Source organism: Bos mutus, chromosome 5 (genome assembly GCF_027580195.1).
Source record: "Bos mutus isolate GX-2022 chromosome 5, NWIPB_WYAK_1.1, whole genome shotgun sequence".
NCBI lineage: Eukaryota > Metazoa > Chordata > Mammalia > Artiodactyla > Bovidae > Bos > Bos mutus.
This window is the reverse complement of record NC_091621.1, coordinates 107,191,506-107,219,397: the sequence shown is the minus strand read 5'-3', so window position 1 is coordinate 107,219,397 and position 27,892 is coordinate 107,191,506. Positions and strand designations below refer to the sequence as shown.

General features: G+C 52.5%; 1 protein-coding gene across 2 annotated transcripts; it reads left to right on the top strand.

Moving 5' to 3' along the window:
• The first annotated feature begins 1,279 nt into the window (after window positions 1-1,279).
• On the top strand, window positions 1,280-25,375 carry SEPTIN3 (septin 3). Of its 2 annotated transcripts, none has more exons than XM_070370079.1 (11): window positions 1,280-2,630; window positions 10,707-10,898; window positions 12,700-12,828; window positions 13,497-13,578; window positions 15,714-15,851; window positions 17,136-17,253; window positions 18,111-18,206; window positions 20,216-20,315; window positions 21,543-21,594; window positions 21,871-21,964; window positions 24,141-25,375. In XM_070370079.1, the coding sequence occupies exons 1-11, from the start codon at window positions 1,280-1,282 to the stop codon at window positions 24,204-24,206; spliced, it is 2,418 nt and encodes an 805-aa protein (XP_070226180.1). In that variant the 3' UTR covers window positions 24,207-25,375. The 2 variants fall into 2 exon arrangements, with proteins under 2 accessions (XP_070226180.1, XP_005907245.1); XM_005907183.3 differs by lacking the exon at window positions 1,280-2,630 and adding an exon at window positions 5,822-5,941.
• The last annotated feature ends 2,517 nt before the right edge of the window (window positions 25,376-27,892 follow it).

The window sequence follows — 27,892 nt, the reverse complement described above, 5'->3', positions numbered from 1 at the left end:
ACCAGCCAGATTCCTAGACGCCCCCGCCTACCCCTGCCCCGACTCCCCGTGGCCAGGTGGTCCCTTTGCTTCTTCCTCTGTGCTGCTCAGCCTTCTCCAGCCCCACCCCAGCCCACAGAGTGGCGGCTCTCCTTGCCGCACAGCTTGCAGGATCTCAGTTCCCCCTGATCGGATTGAACTGGGGCCACAGCCGTGAAAGCACCATGTCCTAACCATCAGACATAAGGGGACTCCCTCTTTGCCTCCCCCTCTGTTCCCCTGGTCTCTCTGCCACACAGCTGCAGAGTGACCACCTGCAAGATCCCACCAGGTCCCCTCCCAGGGCCTGAGCATCATGGTGCCTGGCCTGAGTCCCAGCACACCTGCAGCCTGGTCTCCCCTCTCCCCCAGACACAGCCTGGAAGCCCCACAGAGGGTTTTCACAAAGACACCACGTCTCCTCGCCCTTGGGCCCTCCGTATGAATTCCCCCAGCCCCAGGTCAGTCTCCCCCCTTGAACCCCAAAGGCTGAGTTAACGCTTCCACCACAGGGCTCACTGCTGATGTAGCTCAACCTGCTTTGCTGCCCTACGACTCTGGGGACCACAGGTCCCCAGGGGCGGGGACAGAGGTGAGTTCACTGAATGAGTCCCCTGTGAACACTCGTTACTTCTGCACTTCCCAAGCCTCCCCTTGTCCAGGGCCTTCTTCAGCTCCAATTCCACTTCGGCTCCCACTTAGGCTGTAGCAGCAGGCAGCCCAGGGCTCTTCCCTGGTTCTGGGAGGAGCCCCAGATCTTACCCTGTTCCCAAGCCAAAGGGGTCATCTCTCAGCCTCCTACCTGGATGCTGACATTCCTATTTTAGGGGCTGTGGGTGGGAACCCAGAGTCCTCTGGCCCCTTATGGAAGAGGCAGACAGGCCTCCAAAAACCACTGTCTTCCCCTGGGGTCCTCAGACATATATATGTGAACTCCACGGAGTTGTCCACAGAGACAGGGGCCCAGGTAAAGAGAGAGGTTTCATCCATCATGCCAGGCAGCCTGCTTATTGGGTGCCACCTTCACCTGGCGTCCAGGTAGGTGTGTGTGTGTGTGTGACGTGTGCAGGCATGCAGTGGTGGGAGCTAGGAAGGGATGCGTGTAGCCCACTGAGGACCTGACCGCCCCCTCCAAACAAGGCCCCTTCAGAGGAGGGCTAGTGGCTCGTCAGGTTGGGGAGGGCCGGCACCTCCAGGCTCCATTGCCTCACCCCTGCTTGGTCTCTTTACTCTGTTGATCAGGGGAAGGTGGATGATCTGGATGGACCACGACTTTGAGATGCAGCCACATGGGGCCCCCGGCCCCAGAAACTCTTCCCGCAGCCACCCGCTGGGCCGCCCGACCTGCCCCTCAAAGCTCCCTGGTGGGGTGTCGCCTCTCATCCCTGTTCTCAGGAAGACCTTCCATCTGGATGCTTTCTCCCCAAGCCACATCCCACAGGCTTCCAGCCGGCCAGGCCTTGGAGCGAGGGCCTGGAGTGTGTCCTCCCAAGAAACTGGCAAGAGCCTGGCATCCAGGAAGTTCAGTTCCATCTCCTTAACAGTCCATCCGCACAGCCAAGCACGGCCCCTGGGCCCCCTGCCTTCTCACTGGGAAGAGCTGTCCAGCCCAGGCAGGGAGGCGGCCACCCACGGAGGAGGGAGGCTGCCCACAGTTGGCTTGTCATCGGTGACCCTAGTGCCAGGGGACAGGGTCCACTCCGAGGGCCCAGGGAACCCAGGTCTGGCCAAATCCAGCAGGATGCCCACAGCTGAGAAGCCCCTGGTGAGCTCGTACCTGACCCTACCGTTCCAGTCCCGCTTGGCTCCAAGTCCACCAGGTCCTGCGGGGCCGGGCTCAGTGGGTCCAAGGCACCCCGTCCCAGTGACTGCACACGTGCCTGCCAGAGCTTCTCCAGGAAGAGGCAAGCCCCGGTCCAGGGGTATCCCGAGACCACGGCTGCATCTCCAAAGGGCCTCCCCTACCACGGGGCCCGCGATGGCCATGGACTTGGCTGCTCTGGATATGAGGCCACGCACAGCCAGCCGTTTATCCACAAGGACTACCAACAAACCCGGCTTGACTGTCAACTTGGCTACACCAAATCCATCCAGACTGGACACAGGCATTGAGTCCCTTGATCTGGATACCAATCTGGGCTCTGCCGTGGACGTGGCTATAGTAGGCACAAGCAAGCCTGGCAGGGGCATGGACTCAGTAACCCCAGACCCGGACAAGGTGGGCAAAGCCATAGCTACAGAGGGCAGAGCCAAACCAGAATTCACCACAGCGGGTGCAGTCATGGAACGGGCAGCCCCAGATCCAGTCAAGCTGGGCACAGCCAGGCCGGACACAGTCATGCTGGTGAACACAGCCAAGCTGGGCGTGACTACGAATTCTCCAGCTCTGGACACAAGCAGGTTGGTCATAGCCATGGGTCCAGCTGTGCCAGTCACCCCAGACCCGGCTGCTGGTGAGAGCACACTGGACAGTGTCATTAACCTGACGACCTCAGATGTTGCCACCCAGCCATCAATGCTGAGCCAAAGCACAGACGCAGCCCTGGGCCACCCTGCAGCAGATGCTGCTACGGACTGGGCCACAGAGCTGGACCGGGCCAGAGAAACCAAAGGTAAATGCAAAGAGCTGGGCTGGCGAGGCACTGGACTGCTGAGGGTGGGGGGCAGGGGTGTAAGAGCCTGGAGATAGATTATGCGTGGCTAGATCTGGAAAGGGAGGGAAGGTTTTTTTTTAAGGTGAGAATGCCATTTACTTTAATATCTATGCATTTGGTTTATTTATCTGGCTGTGCGGGGTCTTACTTGTGGCACATGCAACATGTGGGATCTTACTTCCCTGACCAGGGAGCCAACCCGCGTCCCCTGCATAGGAAGGTGGATTCTGAACCACTGGACCACCAGGGAAGTCCTGGGAGGGAAGATTTTAAGGTCAGAGTTGAATGAGCTGGGGGAAGGGGATGGGACTGAGGGGCAGAACACAAGAGAGGCAGCGTGAGCTGGGTCCCAAACTGCCAGTCAGAGTTGAAGCTGAGGGAAGCCATCAGAAGGAAGGCTTGCAGAGGTAATTTGTGGGAGAGCAATTATGCTGAGTTTGTCCTTTGCCATCTTCCATGACTATTTCTCTGTTCCCTGAAGACCTGAAATAATCAGGTGAGCTATAGGTGAGTCCAGCTTGAAAAGCAACCCACCTACATGAAAATGTAGACCAGCACTTCAGTAAGTGGTGATTTGTCTAACAGCCAACACTGCCAGGCTCCTCCAGATGTGAATAATGATCTCACACTATTAGCGAGACCTTCTGAATCATTCCCATTCAGCCTTTCAGGAAGATAGCTGTTGCTTTTTCCTTTTTTTTTTTTTTAACATTAAAAAGTTTATTTATTTGGCTGTACTGGGTCTCAGTTGCAGCATGCAGGATCTTCGATCTTCATTATGGCATGTGGAATTTTTCTAGTTGCAGTACATGCAACATGTGGGATCTTAGTTCCCTGACCAGGGATCCAACCCGTGTTCCCTGCATTGGAAGGTGGATTCTGAACCACTGGACCACCAGGGAAGTCCTGGGAGGGAAGATTTTAACTCTTAGTTGCAGCATGTGGGATCTAGTTCCTTGACAAGGGACCAAACCCAGAACCCTTGCATTGGGAGCTTGGAGTCTTAGCCACTGGGGGGAAGCCCTGATAGCTGTTGCTTAAAAGGTGTCTTACCTGGAATTCTTCCTTGGTTCCCTAGCCCCAGCACTGTAGTCCTAAAGGGTGACTTGGAGATTTGTATGTCAGAAGTCGGACACGAACTATAAACAGGTCAACACAAGGGCCAGAAGTTCATTTGGTCTTTGGAGGCTGTGACTTGCCTAAATCACATAGCTGACACGTCTAAAGTGGCAGTAGTGGTAGAGAACCCGCCTTCAGTGCAGGAGATGTATAGTAAGAGACTCGGGTTTGATCCCTGGGATGGGAAGATCCCCTGGAGAAGGGCATGGCAACCCACTCCATGGGCAGGGGAGCCTGGAGAATCCCATGGGCAGAGGAGCCTGGTGGGCTATAGTCCATAGATGTCTCAAAGAGACAGACTGAAGCGACTTAGCATGCATTCATGCAAGGTAACAGGGACCCAGCAATTGGAATTCTTCTGGCAGTCTCATTCCCAACCTTTCAAAGGCTCAGAGATTCTGGGTCTGGCAGATGCTCAGAAAGCATCTGGTCCTGTGGCTTACCTGGGGTTCGGGGTTGTCAGCCCCCTTCCCACTGCACTCTGCACACTCAGTCTGCGGGAGCCCACTCAGGCTCTCGTCTTCCCTCCTCCAGGACCCCAGCTCTCTCTCCATCTTCAGCCCAGCCCTCTCTTCCAAAATGCAGGTGTGGACCGCCAGCGGCCTGCCGGACCCCTCCGCCCAGACAGCTCCCAGGCAGGTCCAGAGGCAGCCCTTTTCCTCCTGACTTCTGCCTTCCCTGATATCACTCCCATAGCTGCAGGTCCCACCCCACTAGAGACCCAGGCATCCTCCTCTTTCTTTTCCTTCATCCCAGTCAGTCTGATTCCAACTCTGTGACCCAACCTCCTCAGTCCTAGGCTCTGTGTCCCTTTCTCTCCATCTCTGCCCCTGCAAGGCCACTTTCCCCCTTCAACTAGCATGAGATGAGGGACTCATCTCATGGGAGCACTTTCTGTTTAACAGCTGTTGGTGACTCACCATTATCTTCTTTTAAAGTCCAGCTCCTTAGCTCGACTCCCAAGGCTGTGGACTTCTCCAGCCTCTTAGCTCTGTATCCGTCTGGAATTTTCCTTGCTTCCTTGCACGCAGGAGCTCTGTTGTCCGCAGCACCAGGCAGCTCTCACTTCTGGTCTCCTCACCACAGCCCTCCTCTCTCCATGGAACGATTTCCCTTCTTCCCGCCCACCTACATTTGCCTTTCCATCTTGGCCCGCACCCCCTCCAAGAAATCCTACAAAACCCCTCTTCTCAGGGTGCCCACCTCCCTGCACCCACAGTTTCCCTGTGCACACCCTACTCCCTGTGTTAGGACAGTCCAGCTTTCTGTCTTACCCCACCAGACCCAGAGCTCTTTGAGGGTAGAAACCATGGTCCTTATTCCTGTGTCCACCTGGCCTAGCAATATGCTATCCATTCATGTGGATTAAATGCAAGAAAGATTTTTTTTTTCTGACCCGTAAATTGAGGCCCAGGAAAGAAAGTTCCTGACCAGTTCAAGGTCATAGGGCTGGTCATCCCAGAGCCAGGCCTGGAACCCGGGCTCCTGAATCAGGCAGGGTTCTACCGGCACCCACGCCTGGGCAGAACCCCACGGAATCAGCCCAACATCCCAAACACCGCGTGACTCACGCTCGCGCACCGCATCCCGCAGCTGTCACCGGTCCCCCACGCCCCCGCCCCACCCCAGCCTTAAGAGAGTTAGAGGCCGGGAGCTGGATCCGGGCGGAGGGATGGGATCGGGGCGCCGCCCCCAGCCCGGCATCTCGAGCCTGCGAGGCCCAGCGCCCCCGCTCAGCCGGCGCTGGGTGCCCGCGCTCCCGCGTGCGGGCGGGCGGGCGGAGAGCCGGTGCGGGCGCCGACGCCGTGGGAGGGGGAGGGGCCCTCGGCGGGGCGGGCGGCGCGCGGGTCACGTGGTGCGGGTGGCAGCGGCGGCAGCGGCGGCGGCGGCGGCATCGGTGCGCGCGGGCAGGGGCAGCGCGGCGCCGAGCCACGGAGTCGAAGTCTCGGGCGGGCGCGGCGGCGCGGGGCGCTGGGGCGGCGCGGCCGGGCCGCGGGCCGGGCGGGTGGGCGGAGAGCGCCGAAGGGCGAGGCCCGGCTGCAGGGGCTGCTCGGCCCAGGAGGAGCCCGCGTCCCGCTCAGCCTTGCAGCCCCGCGCCCTTGAGCATCTTCCCGGAGGAAACCGAGACAAAGGAGGATTCATGTCCAAAGGTAAGGAGGCCGGCCGGGCCATCGGCGTGCGCCGGGAGGCGGAGGCTGCGGCCCCTACCAGCCCAGCTGGAGATGCTACCGGGGGAGGGTTGATGCGCGGAGGAGCCCACGCACGGTGACATATGTGCACGGTGGCACACTCCCCAAGATGTCCAAGCCCGGAGAAATGCACAGACGGGAAGGTGGAGAGACACGGAGACTCCCGAACACGCAAGCGGGCACCGCGATGCGCGCTGGAGCACACTGAGACGTGCACACACATGCACACCACGCACAGGTATCGGTACCACCTACAGCCGGGCTCAGAGACCTGTGCGCTGACACATAGACCCCTTCCCCCACACACAGGGGCGGGCGGGCGCACGCTGAGACAGGCACCAGCTGGTGGTCTCCAAGGGAACTCGTTGGCCTCCAGAGGACTGGGATGGAGGAAGGGGTATATATCTCAGGGCCCTTTGCTTCTGTGAATGGGAAAGTACTAAGATATCTTTTGTGATTTCTCCGCTGAGAGCCAGGGGCTGGAGTTGGGGTGGACTGAAATTGCCTCTGCGGGTGGGGGTGGAGTCTTAAAGACTGCTGGGGTCTGGGGGTTGGGAATGATCTCCGGATCCGGAAGGAAGAGCCTCCCCACCCCCTGGATCCTCGCGAAGCCAGGAAGGCAGGTGCTATTCTGCTATTCTGGAAAGGTCCCCTCCCTTTGCGGCCACCTTCCCAGCAGAGGGGTGGGGTCCCTGGGCCGGACAAAGACAAAGCCCGTTCATTTCCCTGTAAAAGAAAGCACCAGGGCTCTTGCTTGGCAGGGAGGTGGGGGCGGGGTGGGGGGTAGCCGTTTCTGTGGGGACTAAGCCAAAGCTGAGCTGGGGATGGACAGGGTCTCTCCCAGGGGCACGGTTGGGGCAGGTGGCTCCCAGCAAGAGGTGCTGCAGGCCAGGCCCCGAGAAAGCTGGGCGCTCAGAGGGAGCCCCAGGAACCACAGAGGCAGGATGGCATATTTGAGTTACATCCCGCTGTGAGCCCATCCGGAGCTCTTCCCCACCCCTGGGGAGCTCCTCCTCCAATCCCTGTTGTGTGGGGAGGTCTCATAACAGAGTCTGTCTCCGAGCCTGGGGCCCACCCAAGAGCCATTTGCTGGGTGGGAGGTCAGCTGCTCCACCAGGGGAGCAGCATCCGGAGGAGGAGAAAGGTGATGGCTCTGAGTAACATCAGCCTTGCAGTGAGGCTTGCATCCGTTCATTCATTCCTGAGTGAGGCTTGCGTTCATTCATGCATTGCTGAGTGCCTTGTTATACTGGGTACATTGGGGCACAGAAATCCATAAGACATGGCTCCTGCCCTGAAAAAGGGTGGCAACTGGCATATGTCCAGTGCCAGGTTTATGCCCACACTTTTGTGTAAGCATCAAAGCAACCCAGCGAGGTCGGGACTGTCCCTGTCTTCCTGAGGAGAACACTGAGGCTCCCGGAGGCCATCCGCCTGGGAGTCAAGGATGGGCCAGCTGCCCGTCTGGAGCTGGCATGGCCTGACCTGGAGGGGCTGCAGGGGCAGAGGAGGGAGCTACAGAATTTAACTTTGGAGCTGCCTACGCCCTGTGCTCTGGAGGTCTCCTCAGCAGACAGTATGAGGCAAGGACCTTGTCTGGGGTCTAGCAGTGTCCTTGGCGTTTAGTCTAGGGTTTGGCTGGAGTCAGCTCTCACTGGAGGGCCTATAGAATGGCCCGGATGGGATGGAGTGAGTGAGTGAATGAATGTAATGAGTACAGAGGTACTCAGGGGGCTGAGGCAGCACAGAAGGGAGGCATCCACGTGAGATGGGAAGGCGGAGGCTTTCCTGTATAGTGAAGGAAGGTCGACAGGGGCTGGAGTGGACAAAGGGTCTTCCAGCAAAGGCTGTGACACCGTGACCGGCCGCAGGTTTGCAATACTTGTGGCTGATGGGTGGTCGTCGTTAGCACGTGACTGGCATGTAGTGGCCATGTGGTTGGGAGGGGCATCTTGCCAGCAGGAGCTCTGTGGGTGCTGACAGGTGCTCGATGGAGGAATAAAAGTGGACTCTGCTCCCGGTCTGTTGGAGCCCCTAGAAGTTGCCCGGGAATCTGGTCAGCTGGCCTCTTCTCGAAACCAAGTTGTGCTGGGGAGTGGTCTTTGAGGCTGCTGCGGTTGATAGGCCGGGGCTGAGAAGGCCAGGGTGAGGATGCAGACTTTATAAAAATCCTTATAAAAACTCCCATAAATAAATACCAGACTCATTTTCCAGGTCTGTAGAGTAAGACCCTGCCCCTCCAAAACACACACGTGCACACAGATGGCTCCATCTCACAACAGTGGCTGTGGCGACCCAGTGGGCTGGCCGTGGACGGACCCGGGGGATGGAGAGGACCGGCCTGGCAAGCAGCTGGATAGGGAAACCAGGGCATTGGCCCCAGTGCAGGTGTGCTGAGTCGGGCCCGGGAACCACGTGCAGAGTGGAGGCGCAGGCCAGGCTGCTGATAGTCAGCTGCTTCAGGCCCGAGCCAATCTGGGTGCCTTCTGAAGCCGCCTGGCTGGCAACAACTTCCTGGGAAGCAGGAGGGAACCACGCCAGGCCCTGGGGAGGTCCCGAGACTCCGTCAGATTTGGCTGTGCCCGCGGATGACAAGGAAAGAACGGTTTCCGGTGGAGAGTCATGCCAGGACCAGGGAGAGGACCAGGTGGTGGGAGAACAAGAACAGACTCCTGGCTGGCTTTGAGGGTGGGGGAGGGAGGTGCTCCTGTGCCCTCTCTCTCTTTCCCATCTGCTGCTCCATCACTTCTCCCTGTGAGCCAGAGACCCTGCAGGGTGGTAACCAGGAGCCATAGGATTCTAGAATGGCCAGGCCGGAAGGGGGCCTCCAGAGAGCATGGAGTCCAGTGACTGCACTGGGTGATTAGCATCTCGGGCACCTCCCTTTAACAAGTGCTTTCTCATGCACCACTTCATTCCCCCTCCTGCCTGGGAACTGAGAAGGGGCAGGACCAAGAGGGTTTGCAGCAATGAGGCAGAGTGGGGGTGCATCTCACATGCGGGGCTCCCCACAGCCTTCGTCACTATCCTGAGAAGTTTACAGAAGAGGAAGCAGGTGCATGGGGGCAGGCGGTTCACCTGAGGCCACAGAGAAGGCAAGTCACAGAGGCAGGCCCTTCCCACGTCACCACACACACCGGTCTTATCGGGAGGGAAGTGGAGATGCCATGTCCCGAAACCCACCTTGGAGGGACAGTGCCCTGATGGGGGAACACAGATTTCTCATGTGTATGAACATGCCCATGATGCGCCAGACCCAGAAGGGTGTTTGCCTTTCTCCACTGGGGAAGGGCTGTGACCTCAGGCTCTCCTTTCTCCTGTTACCCACCACGCCAAGAACACAGCGTGTCATGTCATCTTAGGCCCATGACTGCCCCTACTTGGGCCTCATCCTCTCCTCATTGGTCAGCAGGGGAGACTTACTCCTCCTCAGATTTAAAACTAAGGCTTGGAGAGGGCTTCCCTAGTGGTCCTGTGGTTAAGACTCCATACATCCACTGCAGGTGGCATGGGTTTGATGCCTGGTCAGGGAACTAAGGTCCTGAATGCTGTGCAGTGCAGCCAAACAAAAAATTTGAAAGCAATAAATGACTTAAAAAACAAGGCGTGGAGGCTGTCTGGGGAGCCTCAGGGCACAGAGACCCCTACTTTGCACCAGTGCTCATGGAATAGAGGGGACACAGACTGGGAGACACGATTGATGCTCACTCTGCTGAGTTGAGATAGCCCCATGTGCTTCTTTCTTTCTTTCTTTTTTTTTTTGCTTCTTTCTTTAAGAAGATTGTTTGGTTGCATCAGGTCTTAGTTGTGGCACGCTGGATCTGTCATTGTAGCTCACGGGCTGTTTGCAGTGCACGGGCTTAATTGTTCCTCAGCAGGTGGGATCTTAGTTCCCCTACCAGGTATTGAACCCGCACACTCTGCATTGCAAGGCAGATTCTTAACCACTGGACCACCAGGGAAGTCCCAGACCCATGGGTTTCTAAAAGACAAAGCAACTAGGGCAGGAACAGGCAGTCAATAGACATTAGGTCCAGAATCCTAAAAGGTCTTTGCTTTGCCCTTTATTTGGGTGAGGCAGGACTCAGGTTGGAATAACCCCAGACATCTCTTAGGTCAGTGGCTGTCAACTGTTGGTAGTGCCAGCCAACATCTGGCATGGTCTGAAAATGCTTTTGATCATTAAATTGGGAGCTACTACTGGCATAAGGAAATGACAACCCAGTCCAGTATTCTTGCCTGAAAAATCCCATGGACAGAAGAGCCTGGTGGGCTACAGTCCAAAGGGTCGCAAAAAGTCAGACACGACTGAGTGACTAAGCACTCACAGGCATTTAGTAGAGGCCAAGGATGTTACTAAATGGACTACAATGCCCAGGACAGCTCCCTGCTCTAATTATCTGACCTAGCATGTCAATAGTGCCAAGGCGAAGAAACCCCTGGGTTAGAGACACAGATGTGGTGCTTTGGAGCAGCGAGGTGCATTTGAAAGTACCCCAGCAACGGGAGGGTCTGGGTACTGGTCCAGATTTTCCATCTGACTTGTTCTATGTTCTCAGGCAAGCCCTTACCACTGCCTCCCACTCCACATCTATGAGATGGGAGACCTGTACTGGAGGACATCCACGGTCCCGTCCAGGCCTAATTCTGTATGATTGTGTATCCAGAGACTAATACTGTGGTGTCCATGTGACCTCAGCCTGCCCCTCCCACCTTGGCTTTGCAGGGCTCCCGGAGACCAGGACGGACGCAGCCATGTCAGAGCTGGTGCCCGAGCCCAGGCCTAAGCCGGCAGTGCCCATGAAGCCCATCGGCATCAATCCCAACCTGCTGGGCTACATCGGCATCGACACCATCATTGAGCAGATGCGCAAGAAGACCATGAAGACCGGTTTCGACTTCAACATCATGGTGGTCGGTATGGAAGCCGTGGGCTCCCTGGAGACCCTGGTGGCAGGCAGCACCCTTTAGAATCCCACTTCTTTCTTTAGGATGGCCTCAGCCCTGGCTTCTTTAGGATGAGCTCTTTCTCAGAGGAAAGATCTCAGCGTGCTGATCACAAAGGCCTGACTCCTTTCTTCCCACACGGCTGGCTGATCTGAGGGTGGGAGATGTGAATGGATGATGGTCAACCTGGCCCCGGCACCCCCTCTCTGTACAGACAGCCTTGTAGCTGTGCTCAAGGCCTGGGAGCACCACCCTTGTTCTTCCCCACCTTCAAGAGTTGGGGGGGATCAGAGGAAGGGTGGTCTTCTTTCTGATCTTTGGTAGTGCTTTCAAGCTTGAAGAGAATTTTCAGGACATTGGTCACTAAGTAGGGTCACTGGACCACAGAATATAAGAGCAGGGAGGGACCTTTGCCTTTGATCACAGTGACATATTTTCTCAGTTGCTGAAACTGGGATCTGGGAATCATCCTTCTTCCTCCTGCTTTATCCCCCAATCCAGTCGGTCATTAAATACTGTCAATTTTACCTCACAAATATCTCTTCCAGTCTGTCTACCCTCTCCCTCTCCACTGCCAGCACCCTGCTACTACCCTGGGTTACCACGTCTACCTGACTCAGAGCTGCTCATACATCTGGGCCAGAGTGTAAATCATCTGAAACATCTTGCTCTAAAAAACATTGGCTAAACTAGACAGCATGCATGATGACATTGCTTCTTTTTCTCCTGGTTCTCCGTCTTCTTCAATCCACTGTCTCCCAGTGACTGAATAATTTTTCTACCCTGCAAAACTCATCATCACCCATCCTACTTAATAATCTTTCATAAGTTTAAGGGTTTGAATTCCTAGCGTGGTCTGGTAGTACTTCTCCACTCATCTCTTACCACTTCCCATGTAGCATCTTTGTTGTTATTCAGTTGCTAAGCCATGTCTTACTCTTCGCAACCCCATGGACTGCAGCACACCAGGTTCCCCTGTCCTTCACTGTCTCCCAGAGTTTGCTCAAATTCATGTCCATTGAGTCAGTTATGCTATCTAACCATCTCATCCTCTACCACTCCCTTCTTTTTTGCCTTCTTTCCCAGCATCGGGGTCTTTTCCAATGAGTCGGCTCTTTGCATCAGGTGGCCAAAGTATTGGAGTTTCAGCTTCAGCATCAGTCCTTCCAGTAAATATTCAAGGTTGATTTCCTTTGGGTTTGTTTGGTTTGATCTCCTTGCAGTCCAAGAGACTCTCAAGAGTCTTCCCCAGAAGCACAATTCAAAAGCATCAATTCTTCACTTAGCTTTCTTTATTATCCTCTGATTCTTGTGCATGTTTGAGAAACACTCTGCTCAGACCAGTGGTTTTCACCTATCTTTTAGTTATGGAGCTCTTCCTTGGAATGAAATCTTCTTCAGAAGCGCAGTGTCAGTATGCAAAGTAATTCCATCTTTAAGTGTGATTAAAGACTAAAAACTTAGGTCAAGCAAAAATGAAATGGAAAACCAGTATGCAAGTGCAGAGGTTGCCCCTTTCCCAGCGCTCCCAGGGCTCTGGAAGGAGAGAATGTGCAACTCGACTGACGTTTCCCCAGGTCCTTCACCAGCAAGTGGGAAAGCATTCCCATCCACTCACTCTCCCTGCTCAGCCTCTAGCCTCTCCAGTGAGTGGTCAGTGAAGGACTTGGATCACAGCTCTAGAATTCTGTAAGCTCAAGGGAGAGATGCTAGGCTTGGGAGCTGGGCCTGGGGTCTCCCTGCCTTCTCATCCTCTCCCTGTCTTGCTGCAGGTCAGAGTGGACTGGGCAAGTCAACATTGGTCAACACCCTCTTCAAGTCCCAAGTGAGCCGCAAGGCCTCCAGCTGGAACCGGGAGGAGAAGATTCCCAAGACAGTGGAGATCAAAGCTATTGGGCACGGTAAGGACCCAGCAGGGACCATGACGGGCGTTTTTCCAAGGGCCTCTGCCAGAAAGGGGGAAGAATGGGGCCTCTGGGGGGTGAGACAAATGACAGACAGCCTGAAGACAGAATAGAATTAAGCCCTTGAGCAAGACGGAGCCAACTCTTTTGACTGTAAGTCAGAAAAGGGGGTGTGGGAATTAGAAATGATGGAGGACTTGAGTGGGATGATAAAGCCTGGTGGATTTTTTTCTTTTCATTAAAAAAAAATACTTATTATTTTTTATTTGGCTTCACCAGGTCTTAGTTACAGCACGAGGGATCTTTAGTGAGGCACGAGAATTCTTCACAGCGTGCAAAGAGTTCACGTCTGCAATCCTAGTTCCCTGACCAAGAGTTGAACCTGGGCCTCCCTGCATTGGGAGCATGGAGTCTTAGCCACTGGCCCACCAGAGAAGTCCCAAGACTGGGTAGATTTAGACAGACAGAGGGGTAAAGAAGGCATTCCGGGTGCAGGGAACAGCATGAACAAAGGTGTTGAAGTGTTGAGGACCCTGAACTTGATTTTTCCAGTCATCGGTCCTGTAGAAGTAAGGAGCCCAGGTCTCCCCCAGCTGGTAGGCAGTGGGACACCTGGCGTCAGCTGGAGGAGTGACCCCCGGGTGCCTTCTCTGTTCACTCCCCAGTGATCGAGGAAGGTGGTGTCAAGATGAAGCTGACTGTCATTGACACCCCGGGCTTTGGAGACCAGATCAACAATGAAAACTGGTATGTCTGCCTGTGTGTGAGACCTCCATCCTAAAGACTGCAAGGCAGACACTGAATGTGGAGCAGATTCACTCAAACTGAGAACCATCTGTGCCCTCCATGCTGAGGGCTTAAGTGGCAAGACTTGCTGAAGAGGGGAGGGGGTTGTTAGGAAGCAAGCAGAGAGGACCAAATGGGGCCCAGGTGTGAGGATAGAGGGGGACAGAGCAGAGGGAATGTCAGCCGAGGCATTGCCTGGAGATGGGAGTGGGTCAGGAGCTGGAGCAATGGAGCAGGGGGAGCTGGGGTGCAAACCCAGGCGGACCTGGAGGTTGTGGCAGAGAGCTTGGCCTGAGAGCCAGGTGTTGGCCACCTAGACAAAGAGAGGGTGGGAGGAAAACATGGGGGAGGGCAGTTTCCATGAGGAGAGAGCCTCTGGGGATCCAGCGTCCAGCCAAAAGTGGGGAAGTACACTGCCCGGGTGAGGATGGAAGTGTCGGCCTTGAACAGAATGCACAGTGCCTGCCTCATGGTATGGCCAAAAAAAAAAGAAGAAGCACAGTGTAAGAGTTCTGAGTTGGGTCTTATTCACTCTCTTACTGAGGGCTCCCCAGGTGGCTCAGTGGTAAACAATCTGCCTGCCAATGCAGGAGACACAAGAGATGCAGGTTCATTCCTTGGGTCGGGAAGATCCCCTAGAGAAGAAAATGGCAGCCCACTCCAGTATTCTTGCCTGGAGAACCCCATGGACAGAGGAGCCTGGCGGGCTGCAGTCCCTGGAGTCACAAAGAGTCGGCACAACTTAGCAACTGAGCACGCACGCACACACTGAGGACTGTAGTCTGAGTCAGCCGCCCAGAAGGCGTGGAGGACCTGCTCTGAGAAGGTGGGCGGAGGCCAGTATGCGTGTGCTTTTTGACTGGGGATACGTGCAGCCAGGCATACATCTCAGCAGAAGGCTACTGCCAGTCAAGAGGAACAGAGATCTCTGTTAATGATTTTAGTGCTTTTCTAAGTCGGGGAAGGTGTAAGAATTTGGGTCCAAAATTTTTTTCCTGAAATACAACTATTGAAGGGCCTGTTTCCCCAAAGCACAGAGAGCCTTATTTGTTCTTTGTCCCGAATTCCTTCCAGGATATATTGTAGGTCAGTGACTACGGTGGCTAATGACTTAATCCGTGTAAAACCAGATGGCAAGTGACACTCCTTGCTTTACAGAAGGTTCTGGGCAGAAGTTTGCTCCCAGACAGGGGTGAAGACAGCTATGCCTCTGTGAGGGAGCCTGGGCTGCCCCAGACAGACAGGGCCTCTCAACAACATACCTTGGAATTGGCTGTGTTGATCTCAGAAAGTGGCTGGTCACTTCTTCTCTGGCTGTCCACACACTCCTAGAGAAGGAAAGGTGACTATCACAGCAACAGCATGATAAGGATGAATTATTGCGCTGGGATGATTATATGCTTGTGCTTACCCTGTGGATTATTATAGTGCCAGGGTTGAGAGCTTTCTCTGCGCCATTTCTCTGTTCAGACCAATGTTGTTGTTTAGTCCTCAGTCGAGTCCGACTCTTTGCAACCCCTTGGACTTGCAATAGCCCATCAAATTCCTCTGTCCATGGGGTTTCCCAGGCAAGAATACTAGAACGGGTGGCCATTTCCTTCTCCAGGGGATCTTCCTGACCCAGGGATCGAACCTGCATCTCTTGCATTGCAGGTGGACTCTACCACTGAGCCACCAGGGAAGCCCCGTTCAGTATTATACCTCTGTTCTAATTCTTACATGACTCCCTCCAGGCACCTGTTGTTACTCTCTTTTCACTTATGAGAAAAGAGCTTCAGAGAAGGGCAGAGACTTCCCCAGAGTGGCCCAGCTAGTAAGTGATGGATGTGGGGAAAGTGCACTGCTGTCAGGAGTAGGGTGGGTTTCTGCAGGTTCCCATAGGTCAATCAGGGGGCTCGGACCCCAGAGGAGTTCTGCCCTTGCTAACAGGGAAAGCCACCCATGGGGGCCAAGGGAGAATAGTCAACAGGTCACCGAGAGCCCTCAGGAGGCAGGGAGTGAGATGGAGGTGAGAGCCTGCCTCCTGACCCTGGTGAGAGGAGCTCCCGGGTCGTGTCCTTCTGAGACCTCCATCTGCTTTCTTCCCCCTCCTCCAGCTGGGAGCCCATTGAGAAGTACATCAACGAGCAGTACGAGAAGTTCCTGAAGGAGGAGGTGAACATCGCCAGGAAGAAACGCATCCCTGACACTCGTGTCCACTGCTGCCTCTACTTCATCTCCCCGACCGGACACTCGTATGTGCCAGGCCTGCCCCTGTCCCCCAGCCTGCCTCCTTTGCATCATTTGGTCCCAACCTATAGTGAATGAGTGATATCTAGACTCAGCTGGGGAGGTCAGGTGGGCCCCCACATAGTCATGGCCCTGGGAGTCCCTCAGAGATCCTTGACAGGAGAGAGAAGCTCACCATCAGCCCTTATGCTGTCCATCGGTGTGTTAGCACCATAGCATCACTGTGCCAGCAGACAGAAGTTGGTTGCTGTGGACAAAGGGCTCCTCGTTTGTTCAATAGATACCTGCTATGCAGAGGCCTGGGGTCAGGGGCAGCAAGAAGGATGAGATGGGAAGGGCCCAGGCTACTGGATTGGGGCTGGTGTTCAGGTGGAGGTAGGGAGGGGTGACCCAGCTGTAGGCATTTGGAGGGTAGCCAGCCCAGCAAGAGGAGCCAGGTGTCCAGCGATGAAGGCTGACAACCATCGGGCATGCCGGGAACTCTGGTTGTGAGTATCAGGCAAGGCTGAACGATAGGGAGTGCCACTGGAGAATGGAGCCATCCAAATAGACAAGCAGGCCACCTTCCTGCTGGGGAGGTCTCCTAACTGTCACTGAGCCCAGCGGCTAGGCAAGAATTTCATTCTTGAGACGATGGCACAGCGCGGCAGGCCCCAGGTTTTGGAGGAGCCAGACGTTCAGCAGGTTTTCAACGGTGCAGCTCAGGAACTCGGCAGGGAAGTTAGCGTTTATCCCTCCCTAGAGCCTGGACCCAAGGTCAGAGCAGGCCAGCAGGCAACCTGACTTAAATGAGTCTGGTGGACTTCAAACTACAGCCAGATTGGGGCCCCAGAGTCCAGAGGCCCTCGGGTAGGGGAGGGGTCAGGCCCCAGCTGGACCCCTGCAGGACTACTGTAGGGGACCGGGGGGAGGCCTGTCCAAAAGTGCTGTCCAGTAGGCAGAATAGACACACATATGACCATGACACAAGGACGCATGGGTGGGGACAACAGTCCATGGCTGTTCCCAGGAGAAAGAGATCTCAGGTCAGAAAAGGTGTCATGAAGGAGTGGTTTGAGTGGGGCTTAAAGAAAGCCAGGATATGCCCCAGAGCCCAGGGAGAGAGAAAGGGAGTTGGTGGGCCACATGTGGGTAGAGAGTTGAGTTCTGTTCTGTAGACAGGTGATGGTGGCTACCTCAGCCAATTCCCAGCCCAGTCCTCCTGTCCCAAGGGTGCCCCTGGAGTGGTGGCAGTGGCTGAGTGGGGGAGGGCATGGTGGCTCTGACACCCCACCTCCTTTGGGCCCCAGCTTGCGACCTCTTGACCTGGAGTTCATGAAACACCTCAGCAAAGTTGTGAACATCATCCCCGTCATTGCTAAGGCTGACACCATGACCCTGGAGGAGAAGTCTGAATTCAAGCAAAGGGTGAGAAGGCCCCTCCTCCTTTTCCTGTCCCCATGCTTGCCTCTCCCGTCTGGTCCAAGCCCTCTTCTATCCTTTATTACTATATCCACCTCCTACCCCACTTCCCACCTGGCTCCTTCTCAACTGTTAGAGAGGCAAGGCTGGTGGAGAAGAGAAGTTAGCGCGGCTCCAGCCTTCTCGCCCTCCAAATATCTGCAAATACCACTAAATGCATAAATCACCTCCAACGTGAGAAACCACTTCGCACTGTTAGGTTGCTTGAAGGACGAGACTAATTAATCAACCACCCACTGGTCTTTATCGTTATTTTCCATAAGCTCTGTCCTGTGCTGGACACACAGGGGACTGGGTTGGGGAAATGCCGGAGAAGTATAAAGACGGTTGCTGCCTTTGAGAAACTTCATCAAGGAGATTACGGAAAAGCACTGGGTGACTTCCTGGAGGAGGAGACTTAAGCTGAGCTTTGAAAGAGGACAAACAGGGAGAGGCTGGGGGTGGCGAGCTGGACCTCTCCTCCCTGCCAAGAGGAGAGAAACAAGTATGGCATGAGCACTGCCCACATGGCATCTGTTCTCAGTGGTCCTGCTTGTCTGGATCCTGATCTTACACCCTGAGAGGAATAGACCGCACCCCCGGATTCTTCCTTGTGGCAGGCTGGGGTGGGCAGTGGTAACTGTGGGGCTGGGGCTCCCATTCATTCAGGATCCTCCTGCTGCCCAGCGCCTCAGAGTTCAAAGATGACTGCCATTTACCCCTCCGGCTTCAGTATGCACACATTTGCACAAGCATGCACATGCACACACAGCGCTCTCTCTGTCCTGACACTTGGCCACCATGCTTCTCCTCCCCACCTCTAGGTTCGAAAGGAGCTTGAAGTGAATGGCATTGAATTCTACCCCCAGAAGGAATTTGATGAGGATTTGGAGGACAAGACAGAGAATGACAAAATCCGGGTAGGTGCCTAGAAGTCTGTTCATCACATAGATGCCCACATTGGTCCCCCTGGGATATGTATCATGTCCCACTTCTGTTTTTCCTCCTGCTTTCCCCTTTCCACACTCCCTGCCCCACCTTGCCTGACCCAGACAATGGGAGAGGATGAGGACTGGGGGCCCTGACTGTGACTGTAAAGCCAAATTCTCCTGTCCATTCCCAGAGCTAACAAAAGCCTCTGGTTCCCCCACCAGGACAACCAAAACCAAAGTATGGGGTGATGGAAGGATACAGGCAGAAAAAGCTTCAGGCAGAGCTCCTCCTCAGTTTCTCCTTCCTTAAAATTCAGAGATCAGGCTAGATGAGTGGCTTATCGGCTCTTTTGCTCCCCTAGAAGGACCCTTTAAAAAAGCTAAGTGTCAGGCAGAGTCCAGGATGTTGTTGTTCAGCCGCTCAGGTGTGTCCAACTCTTTGCGATCCCGTGGACCGCAGCACGCCAGACTTCCCTGTCCTTCACCATCTCCCGGAAGAATTTGCTCAAATTCATGCATTGAGTCGATGATGCCATCCAACCGTCTCATCCTCTGCTGCCCCCTTCTCCTCCTGCCTTCAATCTTTCCCAGCATCAGGGTCTTTTCAACCCTAACTCCTGAGCAGCCCCTGAAGTGTTTCCTGGGAATCTTAAGGCTTCATGAAACCTGGCTGGGAAACCCTTGACATTTATGATTTCCGAGATCCCTCTCAATTCTGAACTTCCACCGTTCTGTGATTTCTCATCAGAATCCTGGGTTCTAGTCTGAGCTTTCCCACTAATCGCTGTAACCTGGGACAAATCCCTTGCTTTGGCCTTGAGTCTCCTTCTCCATCAAGTGTGGTAACCTAGGAGAAGCCCCTCACCTGATGTAGTTGAGACAGGTAGTTCATTGAAAAAAATCGGTTGAAGAAATCATTTTAAAAATGAAGATACAAATCTTAAATGTTTTAAAATAGATGTTTTACTGAATTATTAAATTATCAAAAACACATCATGTTCATTAAACATTCTTTTTATATAGAGACAAGGCCTCTTCTTTGGAGATAAGCCTACTCTTTTTTTTAATTCAGTGCTTTTTTAAAAAAATAATAATACATTTTTTACTACTTCTAGTCTCAGTTGTGGCATGCAGGCTTTTCATTGTAGCTTGCTGGCTTCTCTTTAGTTGGGGCCAGAGCACATGGGTTCTGTAATTTGCAGCATGCAGACTCTCTAGTTGAGGAGCTTGGGCCTTGTGGCATGTGGGATCTGAGTTCCCTGACCAGGGATCAAACTCACGTCCCTTGCATTGGAAGGCAGATTCTTAACCATTGGACCACCAGGGAAGTCCTGCCAAATCCATTCTTAATGCAAAAGGAACTCACCTTTATCAAGTCTTTCTGAAACATTCCATTTTCAGAGAACCAGATCTCCACACTGATATGTCTGTCCTCAGCTTATATAGTAGTTAATTTATCCAAATGCAATAACAGTACACACCAGGCAGATCAACTTGGGAACAGACACCTGCTGGAGCAGAGGAGCCTGGGTACATCAGAAAGTGGCCTTTGAACTCTGGCAGGGCAGCAGGTATGGGCCTCTGCCAGTGCGGGAGACCATGTAAAACTTATTACTTTGGCTGTCCATTGGGTGGGTGTTGTCTAAGAGGTCTGTCTTTCTTGACTAGCTCACAGAGTTGTTCCAAATCAAACCAAACCCTGTTAAAAGTACAAACCCTGCTAAAGAGTACAAAGCATTCTCCAGTTGTGGGAAAGCTGATTTACTGAAGTTAACCAGCCAGGCAGGGGAGCAATCAGGTCTGGGACCCTGGGACTTCAGACTCCCAGTCCAGTGCTCTTTTTAAGAGACAAGAGCCTGGCCTCTGCCATCAGTGGGATCACTGAATGAGCTTCAGAAATGTGCAGTTCAAGGTTAGAGGCCCAGGACCGTATGCCGTCCGACCCTTGGAGGCGCAAAGAGTAGAAGGATGACATGTGCGTGTGTCTCCTCTGTCAGCAGGAGAGCATGCCTTTCGCTGTGGTGGGAAGTGACAAGGAGTACCAAGTGAATGGCAAGCGGGTCCTCGGCAGAAAGACTCCCTGGGGCATCATTGAAGGTAATTCAATGCATCTTCTTGAAGAACTGGTTGCCAGTCAATTATGGTTATTAATTAAGCATCTGTAGGTCAAGGCACAGTCCTAGGATGCAAGATATAAAATGAATGCCAGCCAGAGCCAGCCAGACCCTGCCGTAAGGGGCTTACAGTCTAATTGAGAAGCTGAGACTCCTGAGCAGGAAGCAATAAAAGATGGATTTAGCACCTGACTGGGAGGCACTAGCTCGAGGGTCAAAGGAGTTCAGAACATGGAGAGATTAATAAGGATCAGAAAAACCAGAGAAAGGTTTTCACATGAAAGGAGGCATGATCTGAAAAGCTGCTGAAGGGTTGTTCAGATGTTGCCATTTTTATTTTATTAAGAATGATGTGACCTTGAGAAGGTCACAGTAATTCTGAGAGCTCTCAGAGAATCACTTCGGTGATGAATTCATCATGATACCCTCTGAAGGGGGCAGGGTAGGGATGGAAGCCCTGTTCTCAGATCATCCTCGCTGAGGCACTTGGGTCTCAGGTTAAGTGTCCTGCCGAAGATCACATGACTTATTAGTGGTGAAACCTGGATTTTAGACCTGGATATTTTGAGTTCAAAATCAAGTTTATCCCATTATATCATGTTGTCTCTTATTTTTCTATCTTTTGTTGGGATTTTTTTAAAATAGCATTTTCTCATCAATTGCATTGAATGAAATTATAAGAATATCTGTCCTACCCATAGATTATGAGGAAGAGGGCTCATGACTTAATTCTCTTCGGCTTCCATCGTCTTTGTCAAGTGATTTGCAAATAGTAGGCACTTGATCTATGTTGAATTAGATTTATCAAGCCATCATGACCTTTTTAAGATGGCTCGATTATTCTCTCTGTGTGTTTACTGTCTTCCAATCAGATTATAAGCTCCTTAAACATGGAAATTGTGTCTTCGGCCTTGGGCAAGTTTCTTAGACTCCATGTGTATTAGTTTCTTTTCCTATAAAATGGGGAATATAATACTACCTATGAGCTATTATTCCATAGAGTCTAGAATAGTTTTGTGCCCTTGTTGCTGCTTCATGAATCCTTGTTCAATGAGTAAAATCCAGTGCAGTCGAGTGCCAGGATGAGCACACCTCTGGAAGGTGACAAATGCCCGGCCCATGGCTCAGTCCATGACCTGAACAGAAATTCACCTGCTGGTATCTGCGTCAGTGAAGTGACCACCTGTTTTTGTTGTCTGTTTGTTCACAGTGGAAAACCTCAACCACTGTGAGTTTGCCCTGCTTCGAGACTTTGTCATCAGGTAAGATGCACCCCTCCCATCCGATGGCAGGTTTAATTATTTGGGGTCCAGAGGCCACTTGTTCAGATCCACTTCCTCGGTCCCCACATCCCTCTGACAGAGCTTCTGCCACAGTCCCAGCTCCCATCTTGAAGGACAAGGGGCTCAAGAGGTGTCATTGGCTCTCTGGTCCCAGTCACTGGGTCCAGACCCTGGAAGTGATGTGTTGACCTCAGACGTGGGTCCTCTCTCCCTCATCCTGGCCCTAATCACATCCCTCTTTCTCTTGCCCTTCAGGACCCACCTCCAGGACCTCAAGGAAGTAACACACAACATCCACTACGAGACCTACAGGGCCAAGCGTCTTAATGACAATGGAGGCCTCCCCCCGGTGAGCGTGGACACAGAGGAAAGCCACGACAGTAACCCATGACGACCCTTTCTCTGTATCATCACACATACCCACACACACACATCCTCAGACCACCACCCACCACCGTCTTCCTTTCTACTCTGTCCCACAGGCCTGTCTGGTAATTGTGGAGCATCTTGTCTACAGTGTGTGTGTGTGTTGTGTGTGTACGAGAGATAGAGAGTGTGTATGTGTGTGTGCGCGCATGTGTGTGTATGTGTGTGCACCTGTGCAGGGCTGAGGTATTTATACTGCCTCCCTGGAAAGTTCCTAGTAAGCTTGGTTCTTCCATGGCTGTCCATTATCTGTCTCCTTTCCTTGTGTCCCAGAACAAGGCCGTGTGCCTCACTCAAGAGGTCTGGGGGAGGCTTCATTTAAAAATGATGGGAGCAGGTGAGCCTCAGGTAATGCTTTCTTATCTCTGAACCCACCTGTGAGCAGGGACTGCAGAGATTCTCCAAAGACGGTCTGTGGAGCTCGACCTGGGATGGTGGGGTGGGGGGAGTTGAGGACTTAACCCTCCCTGTAAGCTCGGGGTGGTCTGTGGTGAGGCTAGGACTTTTTGGGAAAAGAAAGATCAGGGGAGAGCAGAGAAGTCGGCCAGTGCTGGGCTCCTGCAGAATTAGTGCCTACAAGTGGAGGAGAGCTCCACCCTTCGGTCTGTGTGGCATTCACTGTCCAGAAGCTACCACCTGTCTCTGTCGCAGACTGCTGCTTTCCACACGTCCCACCCCCAGCCCCCCGCCTCACTCTCCTCTGCTCCCCTCTTCTCTCTTTCTTCCCTTTCCCTCCTTCCTTTGTCCTGCCCGCTCTGACTTCTTTCATTTCCTTTCATTTCCTTTTAGCCTAATCCACTTGAGCTGCACTTCTATATTTAGGATTTATGTCCAGGTTTCTTCCCAAAGTGACTTTAGGCCACTTAACATCCCCAGTAAAATCACAGGACAGTACAAAAGGGGATTACAAGGGAAATCAGATCTGTAGAGAAGCATGGGAAACAGTTTCTGCAGTTGAGCGATGAAAACGGCCCTGAGCTTGTGGGCAGCCTTGCAAAGGACGGGACACAGCGAGTTATGTGGTTCCCAGTGTCTGGTTAAAGAAACACATGTGCTGGTCAAGTGAGACAACCTTTGTTTTAGGTGTCAGGTCCTAGCAGAACTGAGTCTAAAGAAGTATCAAGAACAATATACAGTGTTTGTCTTTCTTGGTCGTTTGGCTTCAGAGACAGTTTTGAACCTCATCTCCCTCCTGTCCATCAGGATTCTTCCTCCTTAAAGCTGGCTTCTCTTTCTCCTCCTTGTATATACTTGACCTCCCTTTCCTTCTCTTCTATTCTCTTTCTCGTGTTGAAGCTACTTGCATTTTTGTCTGTCTTTCTCAGCTTTCTGCACTTCCTCACCCCTGTAGATATGCCCAGTGACACTCACAAGCCTACATGTAGCCTTTTCTTGCCTTCCCCTTCAGACCTGTATTTATTAATGCATATATTTTCCATGTTGTTTGACACACAAGTTACTCTTTCTCCTTTAGTCTGTAAGGTGGCTGAAATTTCAAGCTGGGGAAACAATTTAGCCTCAGGCAAGGGGAAAAATTGATACAGTTTACAGTAACCTCTTACAACCTCCTGTTTCATCTCCTGGTCCAACCCGAGGTGTTTTACTAGTCCTCTACAAATCCCAGCATTTATAGGCCCTTATCACTCAGGTGCTAGGAAAACATATAGACTTAAGACCAAGATTCAGCAGACCAGGAGAAAGAGGTGGGTGATCAGATTGCTAGTGGCCCCCAACTCATGGTCTCCAATCTTTCCTGGAAGCTCATTACCATTCCAATCCCCATCTTCTCTCACCCACACAGTTATCCCAGGTTAGGCACGAGTCAGAGCAGAACAGCGCAGGGTTAGAGTCCAGAGGTTGCTAAATTTCAACAGAAGAGGGACCCCTGGCTTATATGAAGACGTGGGACTAGACACCTTGGCCTCACAGGGGAGGTCTGGGGTGGGAGTTGGGGGGCCCTGGCGAGGCTGAGGAAGAGAATAGGAGAATGATGCCTGGGGCTCCTCAACCATGGTCTCAGCCTCCCTGGAGAAGCTGTTCTGTATGTCTGCTGCCAGCTGCCGGTCTCCACACCCTCAACCGTTCTCAACCCCCTGCAGGGAGAAGGCCTCCTGGGCACTGTCCTTCCACCCGTGCCGGCCACCCCCTGCCCCACTGCAGAATGAAGGCCATTCCGAGTGCCGCTCCTCCCTCCATCCCGCTCAGCTCTTCTTGCTGCAGGGCCACGTGCTCTTTAGCGCTGTGTTTCGGGCCCACCACCACAGCCCCTCAGCCCTCAGCAGATGGGGGGGCCAGCTGCCTCTTTAGGACAGTTGCTGCTTCCATTATCCACACCACCCCTCTCCTCCCAGTGGAATGGAGTTCCCGCCAGCACTGCCCCCCTCTATCGTCTGTGTCAGCCGATCCTATCCCATCCATAGGGTGAAAGAACTCACCAAGAGCTTCTTCTACCCTTGCAAACCCATATCAGCTACTTGTAACCATCTCCAAGGGATATGGCGTTGCTCCCTGTCCATTCATCTGCATGAGCGCTCTTGACTTCCTTAAAGGGTCAAGAAAGCAACTTTTCTGCTTGTCGGATTTGTTGATGTCAGCTGTGTGAGCCCCAACGTGGGACAAGGGTGTCTCCATTGCTTAAAGCTTATTTGTAAGGATGGGTCACTCCAGATGTGGGGGAGCAAGGGCTAGGATCACTTTTTAAAAAAAATCACCACTGGTGACTGACCCAGAGTGTAGCCCCACACCCTCCCTACCCCATATAACAGCCATTTAGGAATGGTGGTTTTCCTGAAGAGACATTCCTGGAGTTGACTTCCTTATCCTTAGATTTTAAATAAGAACTAAACACACACACCAAATTCTAGAAGCTCACGAGATGTTGAACTCTAGGAAGAAAAAAACACCCTTCTGTCCACTTAGCAATAAGAGGGAATCTCTTCCCACCTACCCTGGCTATCCTACACCCCACCCCTCCCCCACTCCATTAATGTGAGTAATGAATTAGCCTGGCCACAGTTGGTCACTGTAGGCTAGTGGAAAATCCCCAGTGGAGGGCAAAGCCCTCCCATCAGATGCATGAATGTTTGCGAATGTTGGCTGCCACTGCCCACCCCTGCACCGTGTCTTTATGGACTACCCCTTGCCCACTGCCCGACCACTTCCACCTGGACACAACTTGCTCAAAGGCTGGTGACTTGTGGGCCATTCATCTACAACCAAGTCCTGATGGAGCAAGAGGCCCAAGCCTAGGGGATGCAAGAACGACCCATTTCTTAAATGTTACCAGCCAATCTTTTGGTGACATTACGGTTAATTTTCCCAATTGAAAGTAAGCCAACAGACACTCAAACTGGTTGTGTAAATGTTGCTAGACTTTATGTGTTGTACAACTAAACATTGCTGTTTGAACAATAACTGTCTGAACTGTGTTTTATTTGTGCTCCTCAATCCTTGGCCAAATTAGCTATTACATCATCTCACTTGTGGAGGGTGAGACAGGACCATGTCGGTAAGAAGCAGACATAGAAATTAGAGATGGAAAAATTTTGTTCATCTTCAGTTGGCAAGAAGTTGGTCGCCAGGCATTATTCCCTGGAGTTTTATATCCAAAATAAGTTATAGATCTTTCACACGACCTTGAGGGATGTGGTACTCTATGTAGCCTGTCTCCTCCAATGGAAACAATGCTTATTTTCATTCAGTTAATTTCCGAGCTTTCCCTCCTCCTTTTTCCAAAGGCATAAAACCAAAACTGTGAGAGGAGTGGATCCATCTTGCTAGAAACCTATTTCGCACTGAAGACTTTTTAAGAGTTAAGAATTTAAAGCGCTAGCTTTTCTCTTATCTTTTTTGAACTTAAGTCAGTCTTTCCTGTCTATGAAGTTTACACTGTCTTCTATAGCCAGCAAATAACACAACTCTACCTGCACATCGTTTCTCTGAATTTGAATGTGACAACCATATGCAATTGTGTTTGGGTCCTCAACGTTCTGTATGATGATCTCAAGGTATAAATGAATGGTGGGGGTCAAGACTAGAGGAAGTGAGGTCAGTGGGCCCTTGGGGTCATTCAAATTAAATGATGAAGGCCAGAAATGGAGCCACAAGGAGAAGGAAGAAAGAGATTTGAGAGACAGTTGGGCTTCCCTGGTGGCTCAGAAGGTAAAACATCTGCCTGCAATGCAGGACACCTGGGTTCGATCCCTGGGTCAGGAAGATGCCCTGGTGAAGTAAATGGCAACCCACTCCACTACTCTTGCCTGGAAAACCCCATGGACAGAGAAGCCTGGTAGACTACAGTCCATGGGATCGCAAAGAGTCAGACACGAACGAGAGACTTCACTTTCTTTCTTTTCTTAGCAAACATAAAATATTACAGCTGAAAGAAACCTAAGAGTTCTTCTAGTTCTTTCTTCAAACAGATAAGGAAACAAGTCTAGGAAGCATGATCATCTTGCCCAAAGTTATACACTTAGTTAACAATGGGGGACAGGACCTAGAGAGCAATGTGTGATGTTTGTTCCACTGCTTCACACCATTCCTGTGGTAGTCATACTTAAAAATATATGTATACACATATATTGGAGAAGGAAATGGCAACCCACTCCAGTACTCTTGCCTGGAAAATCCCATGGACAGAGAAGCATGGTAGACTACAGTCCATGGGATCGCAAAGAGTCGGACACGACTGAGCAACTTCACTTATACACATATATATTTCTGAAATCAGGATACATCTTACAACAGATGTCAGTGGATTTAGCAGCTTTTCCCCCTTAGAGTTACACTTTAAAATGGTGCATTTTATAACTTGTTTAGTTGCTAAGTTGTATCTGACTCATCATGACCCCATGGACTGTAGCCCACCAGGCTCCTCTGTCCGGGAGATTTCCCAGGCAAGAGTACTCAAGTGGGTTGCCATTTCCTTCTCCAGGGGATCTTCCTGACCCAGCGATCAAACCAGTGTCTCCTGCTTGGTAGGCAGTCTTTACCTCTGAACCACCTGGGAAGCCCCTATTTTATAACTGACAACATCTTAAATTTGATGAAATATATGGTAGGTAATCCAGATGTTAACATCCTTTTGTTGGAAGACCTCTGGTGCTATTGGTGAAGTTCAAGGAAATAACAAACACACAACATTTTAGTCTTAAAAGCAACTCTGATAAAATGTATCACCTGATCCTCACAATCACCCTTTGGAGGAGGCAGGGCAGGTATGATGGGAGACACAGAGACAAAAGGCTCTCTCCATCTTGGAGCTGGAACGGACTCACTCAGGGCCGAAATCCCCCCTTGGATTTCCTCACCCAGCTCTTGCACCATTTCCTGGACGTTGCCTCATAAAAAAATCGGCTCTGATTTCAGTCTTTGGGGGAAGAGAGTTCTGCTCTTCCTCAGAAGTGAGGAATCATTTCGAACTCTTTCTCCAAAGGGCAACAGTTTTCTGACCTGGGTCAGGAAGGGCGTATGAAAATCCCGCTTTTAATTTTGATTCCTGACAGGACAATTCAAGTCCATACTCGTGGGCAGCTGGGCAGCTAGGCAGGGGCGATAGAGCAGCGGCCAAGACTGCGTCTGGCTATGGCGATCACCGCCTCATCCCTTACTCCTCGGCGCTCTGGGGGCGGAGCCAACCCCCTGGACCCGCCTGCTTTCCCCTCAGGGCTGTCTCAACCTTGACTCTGCCGGGTCCTCTGACCGAGGCCCCTCACGTGACCAGCTGCCTCATTCACTCACTTCGGGTCCTTACGCCATAATCTCTGCCCTCCCCTTCAGAACCGCACCCAACAGCTTGGCGCAGGCCCCGCCCCTTCCCATCTGCGGGGCGGCAGGAGGGGGCCTGGGCAGG

Coding starts and splice junctions, on each gene's coding strand:
- SEPTIN3 (XM_070370079.1), top strand. CDS start 1,280: ATGGACCACGACTTTGAGATGCAGCCACATGGGGCCCCCGGCCCCAGA. Junction 10,899..12,699: donor CTTCAACATCATGGTGGTCG/GTATGGAAGCCG, acceptor GTCTTGCTGCAG/GTCAGAGTGGACTGGGCAAG. Junction 17,254..18,110: donor AGTCTGAATTCAAGCAAAGG/GTGAGAAGGCCC, acceptor CCCCACCTCTAG/GTTCGAAAGGAGCTTGAAGT.